Source organism: Eurosta solidaginis, chromosome 1 (genome assembly GCF_040869045.1).
Source record: "Eurosta solidaginis isolate ZX-2024a chromosome 1, ASM4086904v1, whole genome shotgun sequence".
Taxonomy (NCBI): Eukaryota; Metazoa; Arthropoda; class Insecta; order Diptera; family Tephritidae; genus Eurosta; species Eurosta solidaginis.
In genome coordinates this window covers 395,591,320-395,609,514 of record NC_090319.1, presented here as the reverse complement: position 1 = coordinate 395,609,514, position 18,195 = coordinate 395,591,320, and the positions used below count along the sequence as shown (strand labels likewise).

The 18,195-nt window shown below is 38.3% G+C and overlaps 1 protein-coding gene across 1 annotated transcript in view; it reads right to left on the bottom strand.

Annotated features, from left to right (window-relative positions):
• Positions 1 to 4,072: 4,072 nt before the first annotated feature.
• The window catches only part of Oamb (Octopamine receptor in mushroom bodies), a 73,344-nt gene continuing 59,221 nt past the window's right edge, over positions 4,073 to 18,195 (bottom strand). The window contains exon 4 of the mRNA XM_067763729.1: positions 4,073 to 5,188. Within this exon, the coding sequence (XP_067619830.1) occupies positions 4,209 to 5,188 (980 nt within the window). The 3' untranslated portion in view covers positions 4,073 to 4,208. The remainder of the gene's footprint in view (positions 5,189 to 18,195) is intronic.

The following is an 18,195-nucleotide window of genomic DNA, read 5'->3' as shown; positions in this document are numbered from 1 at the left end:
GATTTTTGCTCAAGTTATCGTGTTAACGGCCGAACGGAAGGACAGACGGTCGACTGTGTACAAAAACTGGGCGTGGCTTCAACCGATTTCGCCCTTTTTCACAGAAATAAGTTATCGTCCTAGAATCTAAGCCCCTACCAAATTTCACAAGGATTGGTAAATTTTTGTTCGACTTATGGCATTAAAATTATCCTAGACAAATTAAATAAAAAAGGGCGGAGCCACGCCCATTTTGAAATTTTCTTTTATTTTTGTATTTTGTTACACCATATTGCTGGAGTTGAATGTTGACATAATTTACTTATATACTGTAAAGATATTAAATTTTTTGTTAAAATTTGACTTTAAAAACCGATTTTGCTAATTTTTATTAGGCATACATACAGTAATAGAAGTAACGTTCCTGCCAAATTTCATCATGATATCTTCAACGACTGCCAAATTACAGCTTGCAAAAGTTTTAAATTACCCTCTTTTAAAAGTGGGCGTTGCCACGCCCATTGTCCACAATTTTACTAATTTTCTATTCTGCATCATAAGTTCAACTCACCTACCAAGTTTCATCGCTTTGTCCGTCTTTGGTAATGAATTATCGCCCTTTTTCGACTTTTCGAAATTTTCTATATCGAAAAAGTGCGCGTGGTTATAGTCCGATATCGTTCATTTTAAATAGCGATCTGAGATGAGAGCTCAGGAACCTACATACCAAATTTCATCAAGATACCTCAAAATTTACTCAAGTTATCGTGTTAACGGACGGACGGACGGGCATGGCTCAATCAAATTTTTTTTCGATTCTGATGATTTTGATATATGGAAGTCTATATCTATTTCTATTCCTTTATACCTGTACAACCAACCGTTATCCAATCAAAGTTAATATACTCTGTGAGCTCTGCTCAACTGTAATAGCGAATGATATCAAGTATAGCACATCACCAGGCCCGATGAGAGGGGGGGGGGGGGTATTACCCCTGGACCCGGGGTTTCTGGGGAGGACCGCGATTTAGAGGTACTAAGAAATTTTTTTTATTTCAGCAATTTGTATCTGCATTTCGTTTTAATTAATATTATAGTGAAGTGTGAAAAATAAAAATCTATATATATAGTCGCCCGCTTGCCAGAAGCATGAATGTGCCAAAATGAAAATGTTGGGAAATCGAGTTTCAAAGTTTATTGCTCCTTCAAAATTAGAAGAATTAGTTTCTAATGTAAAAGTGTATCTATATATTATATTCACACAATGCTCTTTCAACTGAGATACTCGCTCTGCTCGCATCCCTTCTATTTTCCAAGATTTAGCACATTCATTTTTCTGGCAGAACAAAAATTTTAAAAACTTATCTCATTTTTTGTTAACACATATATACAAAAAAATTAAAAGTAGCGGGATCAGGTAAATTGGCTCATGCTTTCTAGGCATTTTGATGCGGTAAATCCAAATACGCTATAAGAATTGGCCCAAGTGGTCATGTTATGGCCTTAACATCAAACCACGTAAAAAAATCACTGCAGATTGATTTTTAAATAATGTTAGGGCCAAGCGAAGACTTAGCAGGTCTATTCTGTTGGCGGATTGGGATTCGGAGCATAACAGTACTTGAGAAAACATCCGCGGTTGTGACTTATCGAAAGTATGTATGTAAATGAAAAAAATAAACACATTCAATTCAATTTCAATTATTGTAAACTTAGAACTAGTTCTTATTTTCATCAGAATCAGAATCTTCTGAAATGTTGGGTTCGGGTAAAGCGTTGCCCTCTGGATTTTTATGATAAGAACGATATGCTCGGTATAACTAGTTTTTTATACATTTTGTCTTTTAGTTTTGATTCGGCAAGAGGCAACGGCTTCGAATAAACCGGTTTGCCTTCAATTAAACAACGACCTTTTCTCATATATTCAGCTATTAAAAATTCTTCATCGGTATACTTTTTTTGAAGAATACATTATACAGCTCATCTTGTGTGTATCTCAACTAGCATATATATCGCTTGGGTAGTTATATATCTCCCTGGGTAAAATAATTATAAATAAAAAAATGGTCATACAATTGTATGTGAACCTCGAATAGTTTTGGTGAGTTACGAACTCCACTAATTTGTGCCCAACCTTCAGGTACGTATATCTGAACATACGAATGTGTGCTGTTTTTACTTTTTTTTCAAAAATTGTTGAGCCATATCAACGAATGTGTCATACAAACAGGAAAATCAGTACCTTGTTGCCAGCTAGAAACATGAATGTGCCACATTCATTTTTCTGGCTCAACTTTGTGTGATTGAATTATACGTTCGTGAAAATGGCATTGCAAATTATTGGGATTTCCATGTGCGTAGGAAGCTCTAGATTTAAGTAGAACCTAGAGAATCTAAAGGGTAATACAAGGAGGCCTATAACACAAAATCGACAAAATTGCACATTCATGCTTCTGCTTGGTGGGCGACGATATATATATATTTTTTTTTTTCAAGTTTCGGCTCGGTGGAGACCATCACCATTGCATTATATTTATTATGTAAAATTTTATAAATTGAAGTTGACAATAATTAATTCAGCAAATATAAGCGCGGATTTGCGTTGGCGGTAAGAAAAACATTTTGTTGCCAAAGAACCACGCTCGTCCATGTTACGGTATAATGTAATAATAATAATAATGATATGCAAATTTATGAATTCCAATTTGAACTGCGATCTGCATAAATAAGTTATATTCTTAATCAGAGCTTATGCTGCTATAAAAACTCGGAGACTTACAACAGCTTATACAGTGCTTCTTGGTATGCAGTTTTAAAGACGTGGTGTGCAGATAAATCTTGACGCAGAGCAAATATGAGGACCGCTACGGTAGGAGTAAATGAAGATAACAATTATCTACATATTAAAATATATATTTCCTAAATATATTTATGGTATGTAGCCTATGCCGTTTTTTTTTTAATCTTTGACAGGTAGCTGCCTTAGCCAGCCTTTATCTTCCTTCATTCGTTCACACTAGAGCTCATGTAATACCCTTGGTTGGTGCTCATTACCGGCTATAACTGTAGTGAGATTAGACCATTCCCACAATGACGGTCAGTGGAAACCTGTACCAGGATTGGAAGGTGAATATGTGACAGGGGGAGAAAATCAAGGTGACAATGTTGAAGAAGAAAAATAAGGTGATACAATCGATTCAGTGGTGAACGAGAGTAGTAGCAGCAGTGAGAGTTCTACGGATAGTATAAATAGCACTGAAGATGCAACTGAAAAGATAAATGGCGCTGGGACTGCAGCCGAAGTAGAAAATGCAACAAGTGATCTCGCCGGTTCCGGTACATCTGCTGCTTCTTCAGGAATATACGAAAATATCAACACTACGGGGAACTCTACATATAGTAGTGTTTTTTTGGTATATCAATTAGGGCCCAGTTTTAATATACAAACATTAGATGCTGGGGAGGCCGAATCACTAAACGCTATAGAAAGTAATAGTTCTATGGCTACAACAAAAAGCATCACTGGCATAGATAGAAATAGCGAAGTTGTTAGTGAGACAGGTGGAAATGTTGAGGCAGGTGGTGCAGGCGGTGGGGGTGGAAGTGCTGGAGGGGCTACGCGTGCGGATGGAACTGCTGGAGCCGCAGGTGAAGCTGGATTGCCCGGGTGGAATGGGGAAGAGGGCGGATCTGGAGGCCCTGGTGCTCCTGCGCCAACTTGGTTGTAGGACATGCTATCTTATCTAGCTCCCGAAACTATTCGAAGTGTTATAAAATGTGATTTAATGTTACACAATTTTGTTAAGTGAATACATACAATTTCAATATAAGTTAATATGTAAATCATTTCCAAGATGGTCGGGCTTGGACCTTAATGGTGGTTGTTGCCGGAAGTACCGGATCTACATATATCCGGTAAGGGACCATCATTATCGATAATATTCCCCAAAACCTTCGAGGAGTGTATATTACTACAACAACAACAACAACCAAATTGAATAATTCAATTCTGCATTGATTAAACATAATCTTAAATCATAAAAAATCAAATCGGTTTATGAAGCTCCTTTAATTGAAACATTTTATAGAAGTGTCATTTTATAAAGCATTTTTAATCTAACATATAAAATATATACATACATATGTATTTTTATATAAATAGTTATCCTGAAAGTTTGATATATTTTTCATAAACTCCTCTAACAGCTTGATTCAGTTTTGGTCAATTATCATCTTCTTACTATAGGTAGATCCATTTCATTTTCGCTTCCTAACGATTGTGCAGCTGCGCTTGGTGTAATGCTGAGCGTACGTTCACGCACTTCACACTCGTCGCCTAGGGAATGGGCTGCTGCGCTTGGTGTAACACTGGGCGTACGTCCAAGATAACGCCCCGCGGATATATCGCTGCCTCGTCTAGAATTCTTTAAAGAAATACTTTCCTGCGAGCAAGAGCAATGACAAATTATTGTTTTGAAAGCAAATCGAAAATCTTTGGAGAAAAGGGCATAGATCATTGGGTTAGCGGCGGAGTTGCAATAGCCGAGCCAAAATAATATAGAAAAGACTAACGGATCTATACAGTCTTGACAAAAGGCTCGAATAACATAAATTGTAAAAAACGGCAACCAGCAAAATATGAAGAGTCCTACAATAATAGCGAGCGTTTTAGCCGCTTTAGTTTCCATACGAAAACGTTTCACTTGTGTAATAAGATTTCTCCGCCTGATTCTTTTAGTTCGTTGTTGTTGAGATGCAATCGTTGACAAATCACTGGTTGGTGATTGTCGTTGCATGATCTCTGGCATACTGCGACCAACTAGTGGATAACTATGGTAATTCCTTTGATACGGATATAAATGAGATTCGATTGTTTCACGACCATTAACCGAGTTGTGCACAGCGTACAGCATCGAACTACTGGCAAAATGTTGAGGTTCTTGAGAACAGGCTGACTCACTACCAGTCAGTACATTGATGTTTTGACTGGATGCATAAGAAACAGATATCTTAATTTGGTCGTGGTAAGGCAACCGGCGTGTAGTATATTTTGAAAGTCGTTCTGGCGAAGGTGTACCTATTGATGTGGTAGTGGTGCTCTGAGTACTACCATTACTGTATGTTGAATCGTTCTGTTTCGAACAGCGCCCGTGGTGAATTCTCAGTGTGAGACGCTGCTCGTCAAAGCGCGAACCGATGCCTTTAGATCCTGCATGAAGATAAAATTATATATTATGAAACGCCCATGTTATTATTTATAATCAAAGTGACCCGCGAAATACAATGAAACAGCACTCGTGTTCTTGCAAGACTCGCTCACACGCGGCGTAGAAAACAGAATTCAATCCAGATAAACTTGAAGCTAGGGTCATGCCGCTGTTCAATAACCAATTTAATTGCATGAAAAATATCAAAGTTAATGCAGGAGTAAAAAAATATTTGCGAAAAATGTATTTAAAAAAGGGTTAACAGCACTAAACTTGGCGAATTTCATGTAAATTATTCTAGTTTCCCACAATTGCTTATGTTGGTTCTTTTCTGTATCTTCAAGTTTATCTGTTGAATCTGTTCGTTTCCAAAAGCTCACATTAGTTTAAATTTTTTCTAGCGAACTTAGGCTTCCTAGCAACACGATTATGGCTTCACTGTATTTCGCGGTAACTTTATTGGGTACTATTGGTGTAGGATAATACTTAATTCTTATGCTCTGCCATCAAATCAAGGCACGTTGAAGTAGTAGCATTATAGAAAAATAGAATACCTGCACTTTTTTGTCCCCTAGGGCATAATTACGTATAAAATTAATAAAAATTAATGTAAGCGTTTTAAAGAAGTAGACGTTCACTCGCCTAGGAGTATTCACACGTACATACATATTCAATCTTATCGCCAACAGCAAGAGTAGAAGATCAATAATTTTTATTAAGGTTTATGAAAACATTAAACGTAGCAAGTTGATGCCGCATAGTTCAATGAAATATGTAGGCCCGCTGAACATATGGAAACTTTTTAAAGCGTAATGAGTACAATACCGGCAAATAGGCATGCTTTACTGCGTATGTATATTCACTATTCACTCTCTCCTTCAAGTTAAGCTTCCCGACATCTTACTATCTAGAATTATTCCAAGATATTTTGTACAAGGTTTCTACTGTAGAGGCACCCCTTTGCAAAAAAAGATAGCAGTCGACCGCTGTTCTATGCATTACCAAATAAATAAAATATCATTTTACAAGAATTAGAAAATACCGGAAGATGAAGAACTTAATTTTGGCATCTTGGAGGATTTCTTCACCAAACCTTTAACATATTTTCTGTTTACGCGTGGAGCACTAATCGAAAATTTGATCAGTTATAAAAAAATTTTAGCAATTTCTTCCTTAACTTACTATGTAAATAACATCAGTTTTCTTTTAATATACGAACTATTTAACTAGATATTTTTACAGAAATACTGTAACGACAGCCTGTGGTAGTGGATGCAACATAAATTTATCAGAGCCCTAGGAAACACGTCAAACCAAATCGGCCCATCCTCGAACATATAAAGCAACATCGAACAGTCAAACCAGTTGCCAATGCCTAGTGCACAACCATGTCAAACCCTACTTCGTGTGTGTGAATGTATGTATGCATGGAAAGTATTTTCCCTTGTGAAAGCGTGAATGTCTATATAGATAGCTTGTAGGTGTCGGTTTTAGTGGCTGTGTAGGCATGTATGTATCTGTGAATAACGTTTATTGGCAAGAATGTATAGGTTATTCCTTCGGGTAATGAGTGAAAAACGGGCGAGGGAAACCTGCCTTTCTACTTTGGCGATGGCTGCGCTTAATAGCCGAAATAAAATATAAATTAATGATCGAAGTGTCCAAGACCGAAAAGGACGTCTTATATATAACTAGTGCGGGAAAATATAAAAAAAAAAAAAAAAAAAGTTTTTTTATAAAGTGGAAGAATAGCCGAATTTTTTTTGTACTGCAAGTGACCGCAAGTTTACGGAACCGGCCACCGGTACACTCAAAACGGACCTGCAACAAGCTTTAAGGTAAGTTAAAAGTACCGGTTGTTTAAATCAATTGAAATATAAAATATAAAAATTTTATAAAACCTAAAAGTTAATAAAATTTACAATTAAATTACCCTAAAATTTAATAAAGATATAAAATCAAATTAAATCTAAAATTTACTTAAACTTAAAATGTTAATGAAACCCAAAATTCAGTAAAAAGCGAAAATGTGATAAAAGCTAACATTAGTTAAAACCTAACGTTGAATAAAATCAAAAAATTTAATAAGATTCTAAATTTAATAAAAGCATAAAAATACATAAATCCTAAAACTAAATTAAACCTACAATAAATAAATAAACTAAAATTTAATTAAATCTAAAATGAAAGTAAATCGAAAATTTAATAAAAACCAGAAATCTAATAAATCCAAAATTTAATTAAACCTAAAATTAAATTAAATCAAAAAATTTAATAAAAACCAAAAATTCAATAAATCTAGCATCTAATTAATTAAACTTAAAATTTTATAACACCTAAAATTTAATAAAATCTCCAATTAAATTATCCTGAAATGTAATAAAATCTAAAATTTAATAAAATCAGAAAAAAAAAACTATAAAATTTAAAATTTTATATATACCCTAAAATTGAATAAAATCTAAAAATTTATAAAACCTAAAGAATGAAATAAAATCTACAATTTAATAAAATATAAAATGTGATAAAACCCAAAATTAAATAAAACCCAAAACCAAAGGAAACATTAAACAAATAAAACCCTAAGCAAATCAAGTTTTATAAAAATACTGCTATTTTTATAAAATAAATTACACCAAAATAAATTTAAGAAAAAAGAAATAGTAGTTTCCATTTTCCAAATAAATTAAATTTATAACCACTGTCATACCATAAATTAAATAAATAAATAAATTAATTAAATAAATAAAAGTATGAAATAATTAATGCGAATAAATAAGACACACATCTACGTAGCCACATATACATACATACACAGTATGAAATACAAATAAATAGAATTAATAAATACAAACAAATAGAATTTTTAGTAAGGTTTTGTTCTATTTCTATAACAGGTCCCCACCCGGCGGGGTTATCCCTGGACCGCATCCACCCAAGAAGTTTGGTGTTAAGTTAATTGCGTCAAAGCCGACGGCAAATCCGCATAGAGGAAACATCGTAGAAATAAAAACCTAGCGCAATGTTATTTTGAGCAGTCGGATGGAAAATCAACCACCAATAAGCCGGAGAAGGAAAGACAAAGGCAGCGAAAACCACAACATCCACAGAGAGGACGGAGAGACTGGCAGCGCTTTGTTTTTTTTTTTATATAACTGCTGTATATTTTATGTATATGTGTATAATTTTTTTTGTTATATGCGCCAGCGAATTTATTGTATTTTTGCAAGGAGAATTTAGTCTGGGGGCAATTCCACGGTTGGGGTCTGATTTTATCTTTGCACTAACTAAACTTTCGGTTGAATTTTTTTTATACATTTTTTTTTTTTTACACAAATCGTTTGTGAACTCAACCCGATAAATTTGATTTTTGAGATAGCCTTCTCTTACTTTTGGCGAGTTTTGAATTTAGATTTCTACTTGTTAGTTGCACCAACTGCAAGGCCTTGTAGCTTAGCACAGCTCGAAGCAAGAAAAAAAAAAACAAAAAAATATATAGGCGTTAAGGAGCAAACCAACAAAATAATTAAAAGTAGCTTTTAAATCGCAGTTTATATAAATATACATGTATACATAGCTATACATATATATATATGTATATATATATGAAGTCTGTAAAACACTTCTTTAAGCCAGAAAGCTCATTCCACTGGGCAAATATTTATAATTTGTTATCACAATCTACTTCACTACTATTTACTTAGTTAATCACCTACAATTTATTATTTGCATGGTTCCGGAACCAAGTTAAATACATGTTTTTTTTTGACCCCGTAATTGGGCTACGGCGTTTCAGCCCCATGACCGCGTGACTAAAAGCGGAAACTCATCCAAAGTAGCTCCTCTCTATAATTCATCTCGTTAGGCATTGGAAGGCAGAGCTCTTTACTATCTGTCCTTATCCATCGTTAGGTAAATACATAAGTGTTCTATTGTAACTTTTCAGCACGGCTCTCCGAGATGCGGCGCCTCATCGAGGGATAAAGCGGTAAGTGCAAGACAACAATATACCACGTTTACCTATTTAGTACACGCGTCTTTGCTGCGTGCGTATGTATATTCTTTGCTTTGGTTTTCTATTTTTTTTTGAAACTGCTTGAGGAAAGGGAGAGGAATTAGGTTGGATTGGGAGAAGCCTACAGCAGCGGCCGTGGCTATAGAACCAAGTAAATGAACAGGCGATAAGAATCGCAAATATAATTCCTTTTACACACTTTTTTTTTGCGGGTATCTTTACATTTCTATCTTGAAATTTAATGTTAAAGTAGCCGTTTTTCTTTGAAGTAAGGCACATATCACAGATAGATTTTGGTAACAATTGGAGAAAAGTTAGAAACACCTTTCAGCTAGTTTAAGCCTAAACATGAAATTTGAGTTGAATTCTTCGTTATATAATTCTTAGAGGTTTAGGCACATAGGCTTAAGAACCATTAAATTGTTTTTTTTTGGATTTGGTTATTATCTGAAATATACACTAAGAAATGCGTTTATAACGTTCAAAAAAAAAAAAAAATATCGATTTGGATTATTTCTAATTCTTCGGTATCTTCTTTGGGTTAATGGGTTGAAGTACCGCCATGAGTAGATAGGATTCCCCTTTCGTTTGGTGTAGGCGTTGCGCAGGTGCGGAAGAGGGGGCGTGGGTATGTCGACTGACAAGGACGAATGTGAGGGTAATTAGGGACTTTTTAGACTTTTGACGGACGGACTAGTGTCAGGCTAAGGGGGCTTCGCTCGGGATAAGGAGTCATAGCGAAGCCCAAGGCTACATTCCATATGTAGAAGAGGGAGGGTAGACTCCACCTGACCTGGACGGGCCTTCACTCTCCTATCACCTTGTCTCTTTCTCACCCTATCTCTATATGTACACACAGGCATGAATCCCTCTATATTTGTTTACGGGTACTGAAGGTGAGGGCGGTGGAAAAGACCCCCCTAACCGACGAGCTAGCCAGGGCTCGCAAGCATGCCTGCTTGCCACCGTCCCTTACCACAAAAACAGACAGTAACGTAACAATGGCGCCCAACGATATAGCCCAAATCTTTTCATTTCTTTTAGCATGATTTTCTGTTTCTCGTTCTTTTTACTTATCGTCTCCTTGAATAGCTTCGTTCATCTCTACCTCTAAGTCTATTTCATTTGCTATCTATCTAATACTTCCCTTCCTATCTTTTGTTTTTTTTTTGACTTGTTAGGGTTACAGTAGCAACGCAGTTTGGATCAGTCAAAACTGTTAGTGCTGCTATAACGAAAAAGGGGGGGTATATCTGTCTGGCATGGGGAGTACCTTGCCAAAGCTTCAACGTTTTTGCAAGTGGAATCCTAAGGCCTTACTGGTACTAAAAGGGGGATTATATTGAGAGTTTTGTTTTTGCTTAGTCGGCCACTGCTCAAGCTACCGTGGACGCAGTCCAGCATTGCGTGCACGTGAGGTTTGCAGTGAGTCGGCACAATGGGGGTAAGGGGTGTAATGGGTAATGGGAGAATGTGGCTACCAGATTCGGACTCAGGAATCGAACACTGTTGGGCCGCATTCGACACTGGGGGAACTTAGCTGACTGGGACTTGGGACGGATGACAACAAACCATACGGACTCAGCATAGCCACTACGACCTTGCTAAGGTGCAACGCCGTAAATACACCAAATGATTTTTTTTATGCACATTTTGTTTCAATTTTTTTTGTATAAGAAGAGGACCAAGTTGAACTTCTTTTAAACATACACGCTACGTACGTAGAACTACACGTATATAAATTTTAGAAATACGTATATTATTGATTGGAAAATACCCCCATGCACATTTATATTATTAAATTTATATAAATACATATGGATATCTTTTTTTGAAATAAATATATGAATAATTTTTCGGCACATGCTAAACACACAGGTATTTAATTAGTTCACATTATTGATCTGGATTTTTTTTTTTGATTGTTGATTAGTTTTATTTTCTTTGCAATAAAAACGGAATTAACTACGTGTTGCTTTTCTTTATACGAAATTTCACAAAAAAAAAAAAAAAAAAAAGAATTTATTATCTTTTTAAGTTTTTTTGAATTTGAAGAAAACTCTGCCGTTCACAGGCACATTTAAACACATCTAGCCATTGAAACTAATTTCGGTATTTGCATAGCTTAATATTCGGAAATGAATCAAGTTATTTTTGTCACTTCCGCACTTTTTAAAGTTTGGCAAAGTTTCCAAAGTAGATCATAATTAGGCTACACTTAGTTTTAATGGTATTTTTATTTTTTTTATTTTTTTATGGAAATCTGTATAAAATTAAGTTTAACTGGAATTAGTACACATATATACATTATTTATAAGTAAATCTTGGAATATTCCTTTTTTCTTCTCTTTTCATTGTATTTATTTTATATATATTATTATTTTTTTTTTTTTTTTTTTCGCAAACGTTTGGAAGTTTTGAATTTTTGAATTTTTAGATTTATACCTAGTTGTTATATTTTTCTTTTGTTGTTTTTTTAATCTTATTGAATTATTTTGTCTTCAAATTCGATTGGAATTTTTTTTTGAAGTTTTTTTGCACGATTTGCCTTCGAATTTAATGTACTGAATTTATTTTAGATACCTTTCAAAGATCTGATTTAGTTGCGAAGTTTGCGGTATTTGATACATAGTCGAACATCTTTTCTAAGGTTTCGATTCACCTTTGGTAGCGATCGGTGCAACGTTGTTTTATTTCGTTTTGCACCAAACCAACCAATTTCGGTGTTGATAAGTTCGGCTTGTGAACCCAGGTGTGCCAAATTTCCCTCGCTCGTGTGTTTGTGTGAGTGAATGGAGGAGGGAGACCACCCAGATAGAGTTACTGGTGGGTTGGGATTGTTTAGTACTGATAGGCGTATCACCAGGAGTGTGACTAGGCAGCTAGCGAATCAGGTGGCAGGATCCCTGTTTAATCAAATAGATACGGGAATACCATTCCCAGTTGACTTTGTACCTACCGACCTTTTTAATCGGTGTGCAGCCAGAATTTTCGGAACGAGTGAGAGCGATACAAGTAGACGTTCTACAGTGTCGATCATCAACCAAGTGGCCATCAACGAATCTAATAACAGCCTAAGTTTTTCTACAAAGATAGAGCGACTATTAAATATGCCAGAAACCGGAACACCAAGAGTTACCGGAGGAGCGGATGCCGGGCAAGATGGACAGCCAGTGAATTCGGGTGCTGGTAGTTCGAAGGCCTCAGGAAACGGACCAAGTGCAACTGCCGCCGGCACCGAACAGCTAGAGCGGATGATGGAGATGATGGCTACACAAAACCAAGTTATGGCGCAGTACATGAACGCGGTTCGTGACCTGAGGACCGACGTTTCGCACCTTAGCAATCGTATGGGGGACTTAGAAGTTTCGGCTCAAGCGCTGAACCAGCAAGCCGCTAACGCATCCACTCCGCAAGGGGGGAGAGATAGGGGCCAAAACAGAAATAATGCCGACGCTGCTACGGGTCAGGGCAGAAATGGGGAGCCATCGCACCCACATTGGAGGAAGGTCGACCTAGACAAGTGGCACGTCAAGTTCGATGGGTCTGCTAAGGGGATCACCGTGGAAAGCTTTTTATTTAGAATAGAGAAGTTAAGGGCTCAGTATGACATCTCCTACAATCGTCTCTTCACTGATTTCCATTATCTCGTGACAGGCTCCGCGCTTAAGTGGTACTGGCAGGTTCTTGAGGATCATGCCGACGACCCTGCTTTTGGCTACTTCGAGCTCAAGGCAGAGCTGTTGGCCCACTTTAAAACCGCTGAGTCTGATTACGAGATAATCAGGGAAATCATGGAGAGGAAGCAGTCAGGTCAAGAGAGTTTTGATGATTTTTATGGCGAGGTCCACGACTTGACGTTCAGGCTAAAGCAGAAAATCCCGGAAAAGGAGCTGGTGGGCATCATTAAGGGGAATTTAAAGCCTTATTTGGCAAATTTAACGTTCGCAGCAAAAATGGATACCTTGGCCGATCTAAAGACGGAGTGTCGGCGTGCAGAACGTCTAATCAAGGAGAATAGGAGTAGGTCGGCAAGGGCAGTGAGCGAGATGGTATTTCCCGCAGCACAAGTTGAGGCTGAAGTAGATGGGGGGAAGCTCGTCGAGGCACTCGAACAGCCAGCCAAACCGAGACTAGGGTTTAATCAGCCACTTAACAGTAATAATCCTGGGCCTTTTTCCACTGCTGGTGGTATGTCTGTTGGAACTAACTCCACGACCGGTCCCAAACCCACTGTTAACTCCTTCTGTACGTCTCCATTCCACTTAATGTTATGTGTTACGTGTGGTATGCCTGTGAATTACTTTGTCATGAATCCGTCGGAGGCGTTGAAAGAAAATAGGTGTAAGTCTCGTTTTCACAGTATGGTTTGTTTTGCTTGTGGCAGTGCCACGTCTTTTTGTGTTTTTAAGCCCGGGAAGGGAAACTCCACACTGGCGGAGATTTCCGGGACCTCCAGCCAGGAACAGGCACAACCGGAAACCAACCGGAATACAGGGTTTTGAAAAGGGATAGAACTGTTGGTGGTACAGAGGAAGTAGGATCTGGAGTGAAAACCGATTTAAAAAGTTTGCACCAAAGGAAAATTGATTATGAAGCAGCACGTAGGAGAATTTTTTGTGAGGAAATAATACTAGAGAAAAAGAAACGAAACTTTGAGAAAATAAGAAAGATGAGAGAAAAGGCAAAAAGAATTAAGAGGATTTGTAATAAAATTATCTCAACGATAGTAACGGTTAAGGGAGACAATAGGATCTTTGCCCAAACAACCATTGGTGGCCGTGACGCGGTAGCTCTTTTGGATTCGGGTGCGGGGGCTAGCTGTTTAGGAAAAAATTGTCAAAGGCTATTAGAGGGCAAAGAAAACTTAATACTCCCGATAAGTGGGCAAAACATTCGTACCGCGAACGGTGGAGAAACGCCAGTTGTGGGAGTAATCACCCTTCCCGTGCATTGGGATGGAATGTGTAAGGAATTGGAGTTTCTGATTGCCCCGGGGTTGCAACAGGAAGTGTATCTTGGTATCGACTTTTGGCAGGTGTTTGACTTGAACGTGGTGAGTAGGAGGGCTATGTTGCGTTCGGGACAGGTTGGCGTTGCAGAACTCATGCCCGCCGAAGGGGACTTGTCCTTTGATGCCGTGCAGCACACGTTGACGCTGGAAGAGAGTAAAGCGTTGGAAAAGGTGAAAGCGAAGTTTCCATCTTTTGCGATGTTAGGTTTAGGGCGTACAGATGTAGAGGAACACATCATTGAGGTCGTTAATGAAAACTTACCCGTTAAGCAGAGACATTACCCGATCTCGCCGGCGATACAGAAGCTTGTGTACCAGGAATTAGACAGAATGATAGATATGGGAGTGATAGAAGAGAGTAATAGTAGTTGGAGTTCTCCCGTATCGTTAGTAATTAAAGGAACAAAAAATAGGCTCTGTCTAGATGCGAGAAAAATTAATGAACGCACGGTGAAGGATGCATACCCTCTTCCCCACATCGACGGGATTCTTAGCCGTTTGCAAAACACACGTTTTATTTCCGCGATAGATCTTAAAGATGCATTTTGGCAAATACCACTGGAGCAAAAGTCCAGGGAAAAGACCGCTTTTACTGTGCCAGGAAGACCCCTTTACCATTTTACTGTGATGCCCTTCGGTCTTTGTAATGCTGCACAAAGAATGTGCAGATTAATGGACAAAGTTATACCCGCTTCTTTACGTGAATGTGTTTTTGTGTATTTAGACGATTTGTTAGTGTGTTCGGAGGATTTCTTGTCTCATTTGTCCTTGTTAGAAAAGGTCGCTCGGTGTTTGCGAGAAGCAAAACTAACAATTAATGTCGAGAAAAGCAAGTTTTGCTATAAGGAGGTCCGATACCTAGGATATGTAGTGGGAGACGGATGCATTCGTACTGATGCCAACAAAGTAGCCGCGGTGAGGGACTTTCCGGAACCCAAAACGCCGAAGCAATTACGACGGTTCCTCGGGATGTCCGGCTGGTACCGAAGATTTATCCAGGACTACGCGACGATCGCAGCGCCGCTGCACGACTGCCTCCAAAAGGACAAGATTAAGCGATTTACAATGACCGAAGACGCACGAAAGTCCTTTACCCGACTAAAACAAAGCCTGATTACTGCCCCTGTACTGACCCATCCGGACTTTTGTAAACATTTTTACATCCAATGTGACGCGTCGACGAACGGAGTGGGTGGGGTTTTGTTTCAATTAGACGAGGACGGCAACGAACGACCTATAGCATACGTTTCCGCTAAGCTCAATAAAGCTCAAAAGAATTATAGCATCACCGAACTTGAGTGTTATGCTGCTATCGTTAGTGTAAAACGATTCAGACCCTACGTAGAAGGGCTTCCGTTCACCATAATTACTGATCATGCCAGCCTTAAGTGGCTGATGAACCAAAAGGATTTATCAGGCAGACTGGCACGATGGAGCCTAAAACTTCAAGGGTATGACTTCGACATCCAACACCGGAAAGGTTCGCAAAATGTAGTGCCCGACACCTTGTCGAGGATGAATATGGACGAACTAGGCTTGAGTGAAAGGAATGTCGAAGTCTGCCTGAACTCACCTTGCTTTAAATCGGACGAATACTTGGAACTCCTAAAGATTGTTGACGGAAACAAAGACAGACTACCTGACCTGTGTACCTCGGACGGTTACGTTTATCGACGAACGCAATTTGACCGGGGAGACGGACTCCAATCGGACCAGACGTGGAAACTCTGGGTTCCGTCGGGATTGAGAGCGGGGTTAGTGGAACGCGCCCACAGTTCGCCATCTGTTGGTCACGGAGGTATCCACAAAACCCTAGCACGAATCCGCGAGAAATACTACTGGCCAGGGATGGTGACTGATGTACACAAATTTGTTAAAGAATGTGATATTTGTAAGGGGAATAAAAATCGTAATAATTTTCATAAGCCAATGATGGGAAAACAGCACATCACCGAACGGCCGTTTCAACGTGTGTTTATAGATTTCATGGGTCCATACCCACGTACTTGTGATGGCAATGTTTATGTGTTTGTATGTCTTGATCACTTTTCAAAATTTGTGTTTCTGAAACCAATGAAAAATGCGACTTCCGCGGAGGTAATAAAGTTTTTAGAGCGCGACGTCTTTCATGTCTTTGGTGTCCCTGAGTACCTCCACTCGGATAATGGGAAGCAATTTGTTTCTGAGTTATTTTCAAAGTTCTTGGAAAAATATGGAACAAAGCATATAAGGACAGCATTTTATTCACCACAGGGCAACGCCGCCGAAAGAGTTAATAGATCAGTTCTTCAGATAATTAGGTCCTTCGTAAATGAGAATCAGCGTAATTGGGACAAATGCATCAGCGATGCAGCATTTGCTCTCCGTAGTGCGGTGCATGCATCCATCAACTGTTCTCCTTACTATGCAATTTTCGGCCTGCCGATGATGCAACACGCGGCGTCTTACGAAATTTGTCGAAAACTTCATTCCGTGAAAAATGTAGATTTCCAAGTGGAGGCAGGGACAGACCGATTGCAACATATTCGCGAAAAGATCATGAAAGAATTAAAACTAGCGCATGAAAGAAGTCAGAAAGTTTATAATACAAGGGGTAAGGACATAAGGTTTCAGATAGGACAAGTGGTATACCGCCGAAATTTCAAGCAAAGCTCTCAAATCGACTATTACAACGCGAAACTTGCCCCAAAACAAGTCAAGTGCGTAGTGCTACGGGCGATAGGGAACTCCATGTACGAGCTTGGTGATTCCAATGGCAAGAAAATCGGCGTATACCACGCTAAAGATATGTTTGCTGTTTAGGTAAATGTTTAGTGCATGTTGCGATGTTCGTTACTATGTATGTAGGTTCCTTGTGATTAATGTTATCTGTACCTTTTTGGACGAACTACACCAGTAGGAATGAATTTTATCTAACCACAATGTAATTATTGAGGCGTTTTTTTTTATTGATGTAGATGTAGATACATATTCACTTGACAATCCCTTAAATCACTTTTTCGCTTGATTTATTTCCAGTTGTTTATTTATCCCTATTTTTTGATTTTTTTATTAACTTTGACCGACTTTCTTACTGCATTATTCTCTTTAGTTTAGTTATAGTCAGAAACCTGTGATATAGATTTGGGCTTTTATCTGTGATATACATATTTACTGACCTAGTATGTGATATAGCACGTAGTGAATCGAAATAATTTAAGTGCATGGTGTACACGTAGCTACTTTCGAAATTTTGTGAGCAATGCTAAGGCAACCAGATTAGGTAAAATTATGAAGCCCGGCTTTGGGGCATGGGTCGAAGCCACACGTTTGGTTAGGAAAATAGGCTACAGGCTGTGTTTATAATTTTTTTACGCACACGTTCCAAGTTGCGGGCAACCTCGACGACTGCGAGCCTGTAACGACAGCCTGTGGTAGTGGATGCAACATAAATTTATCAGAGCCCTAGGAAACACGTCAAACCAAATCGGCCCATCCTCGAACATATAAAGCAACATCGAACAGTCAAACCAGTTGCCAATGCCTAGTGCACAACCATGTCAAACCCTACTTCGTGTTTGTGAATGTATGTATGCATGGAAAGTATTTTCCCTTGTGAAAGCGTGAATGTCTATATAGATAGCTTGTAGGTGTCGGTTTTAGTGGCTGTGTAGGCATGTATGTATCTGTGAATAACGTTTATTGGCAAGAATGTATAGGTTATTCCTTCGGGTAATGAGTGAAAAACGGGCGAGGGAAACCTGCCTTTCTACTTTGGCGATGGCTGCGCTTAATAGCCGAAATAAAATATAAATTAATGATCGAAGTGTCCAAGACCGAAAAGGACGTCTTATATATAACTAGTGCGGGAAAATATAAAAAAAAAAAAAAAAAAAGTTTTTTTATAAAGTGGAAGAATAGCCGAATTTTTTTTGTACTGCAAGTGACCGCAAGTTTACGGAACCGGCCACCGGTACACTCAAAACGGACCTGCAACAAGC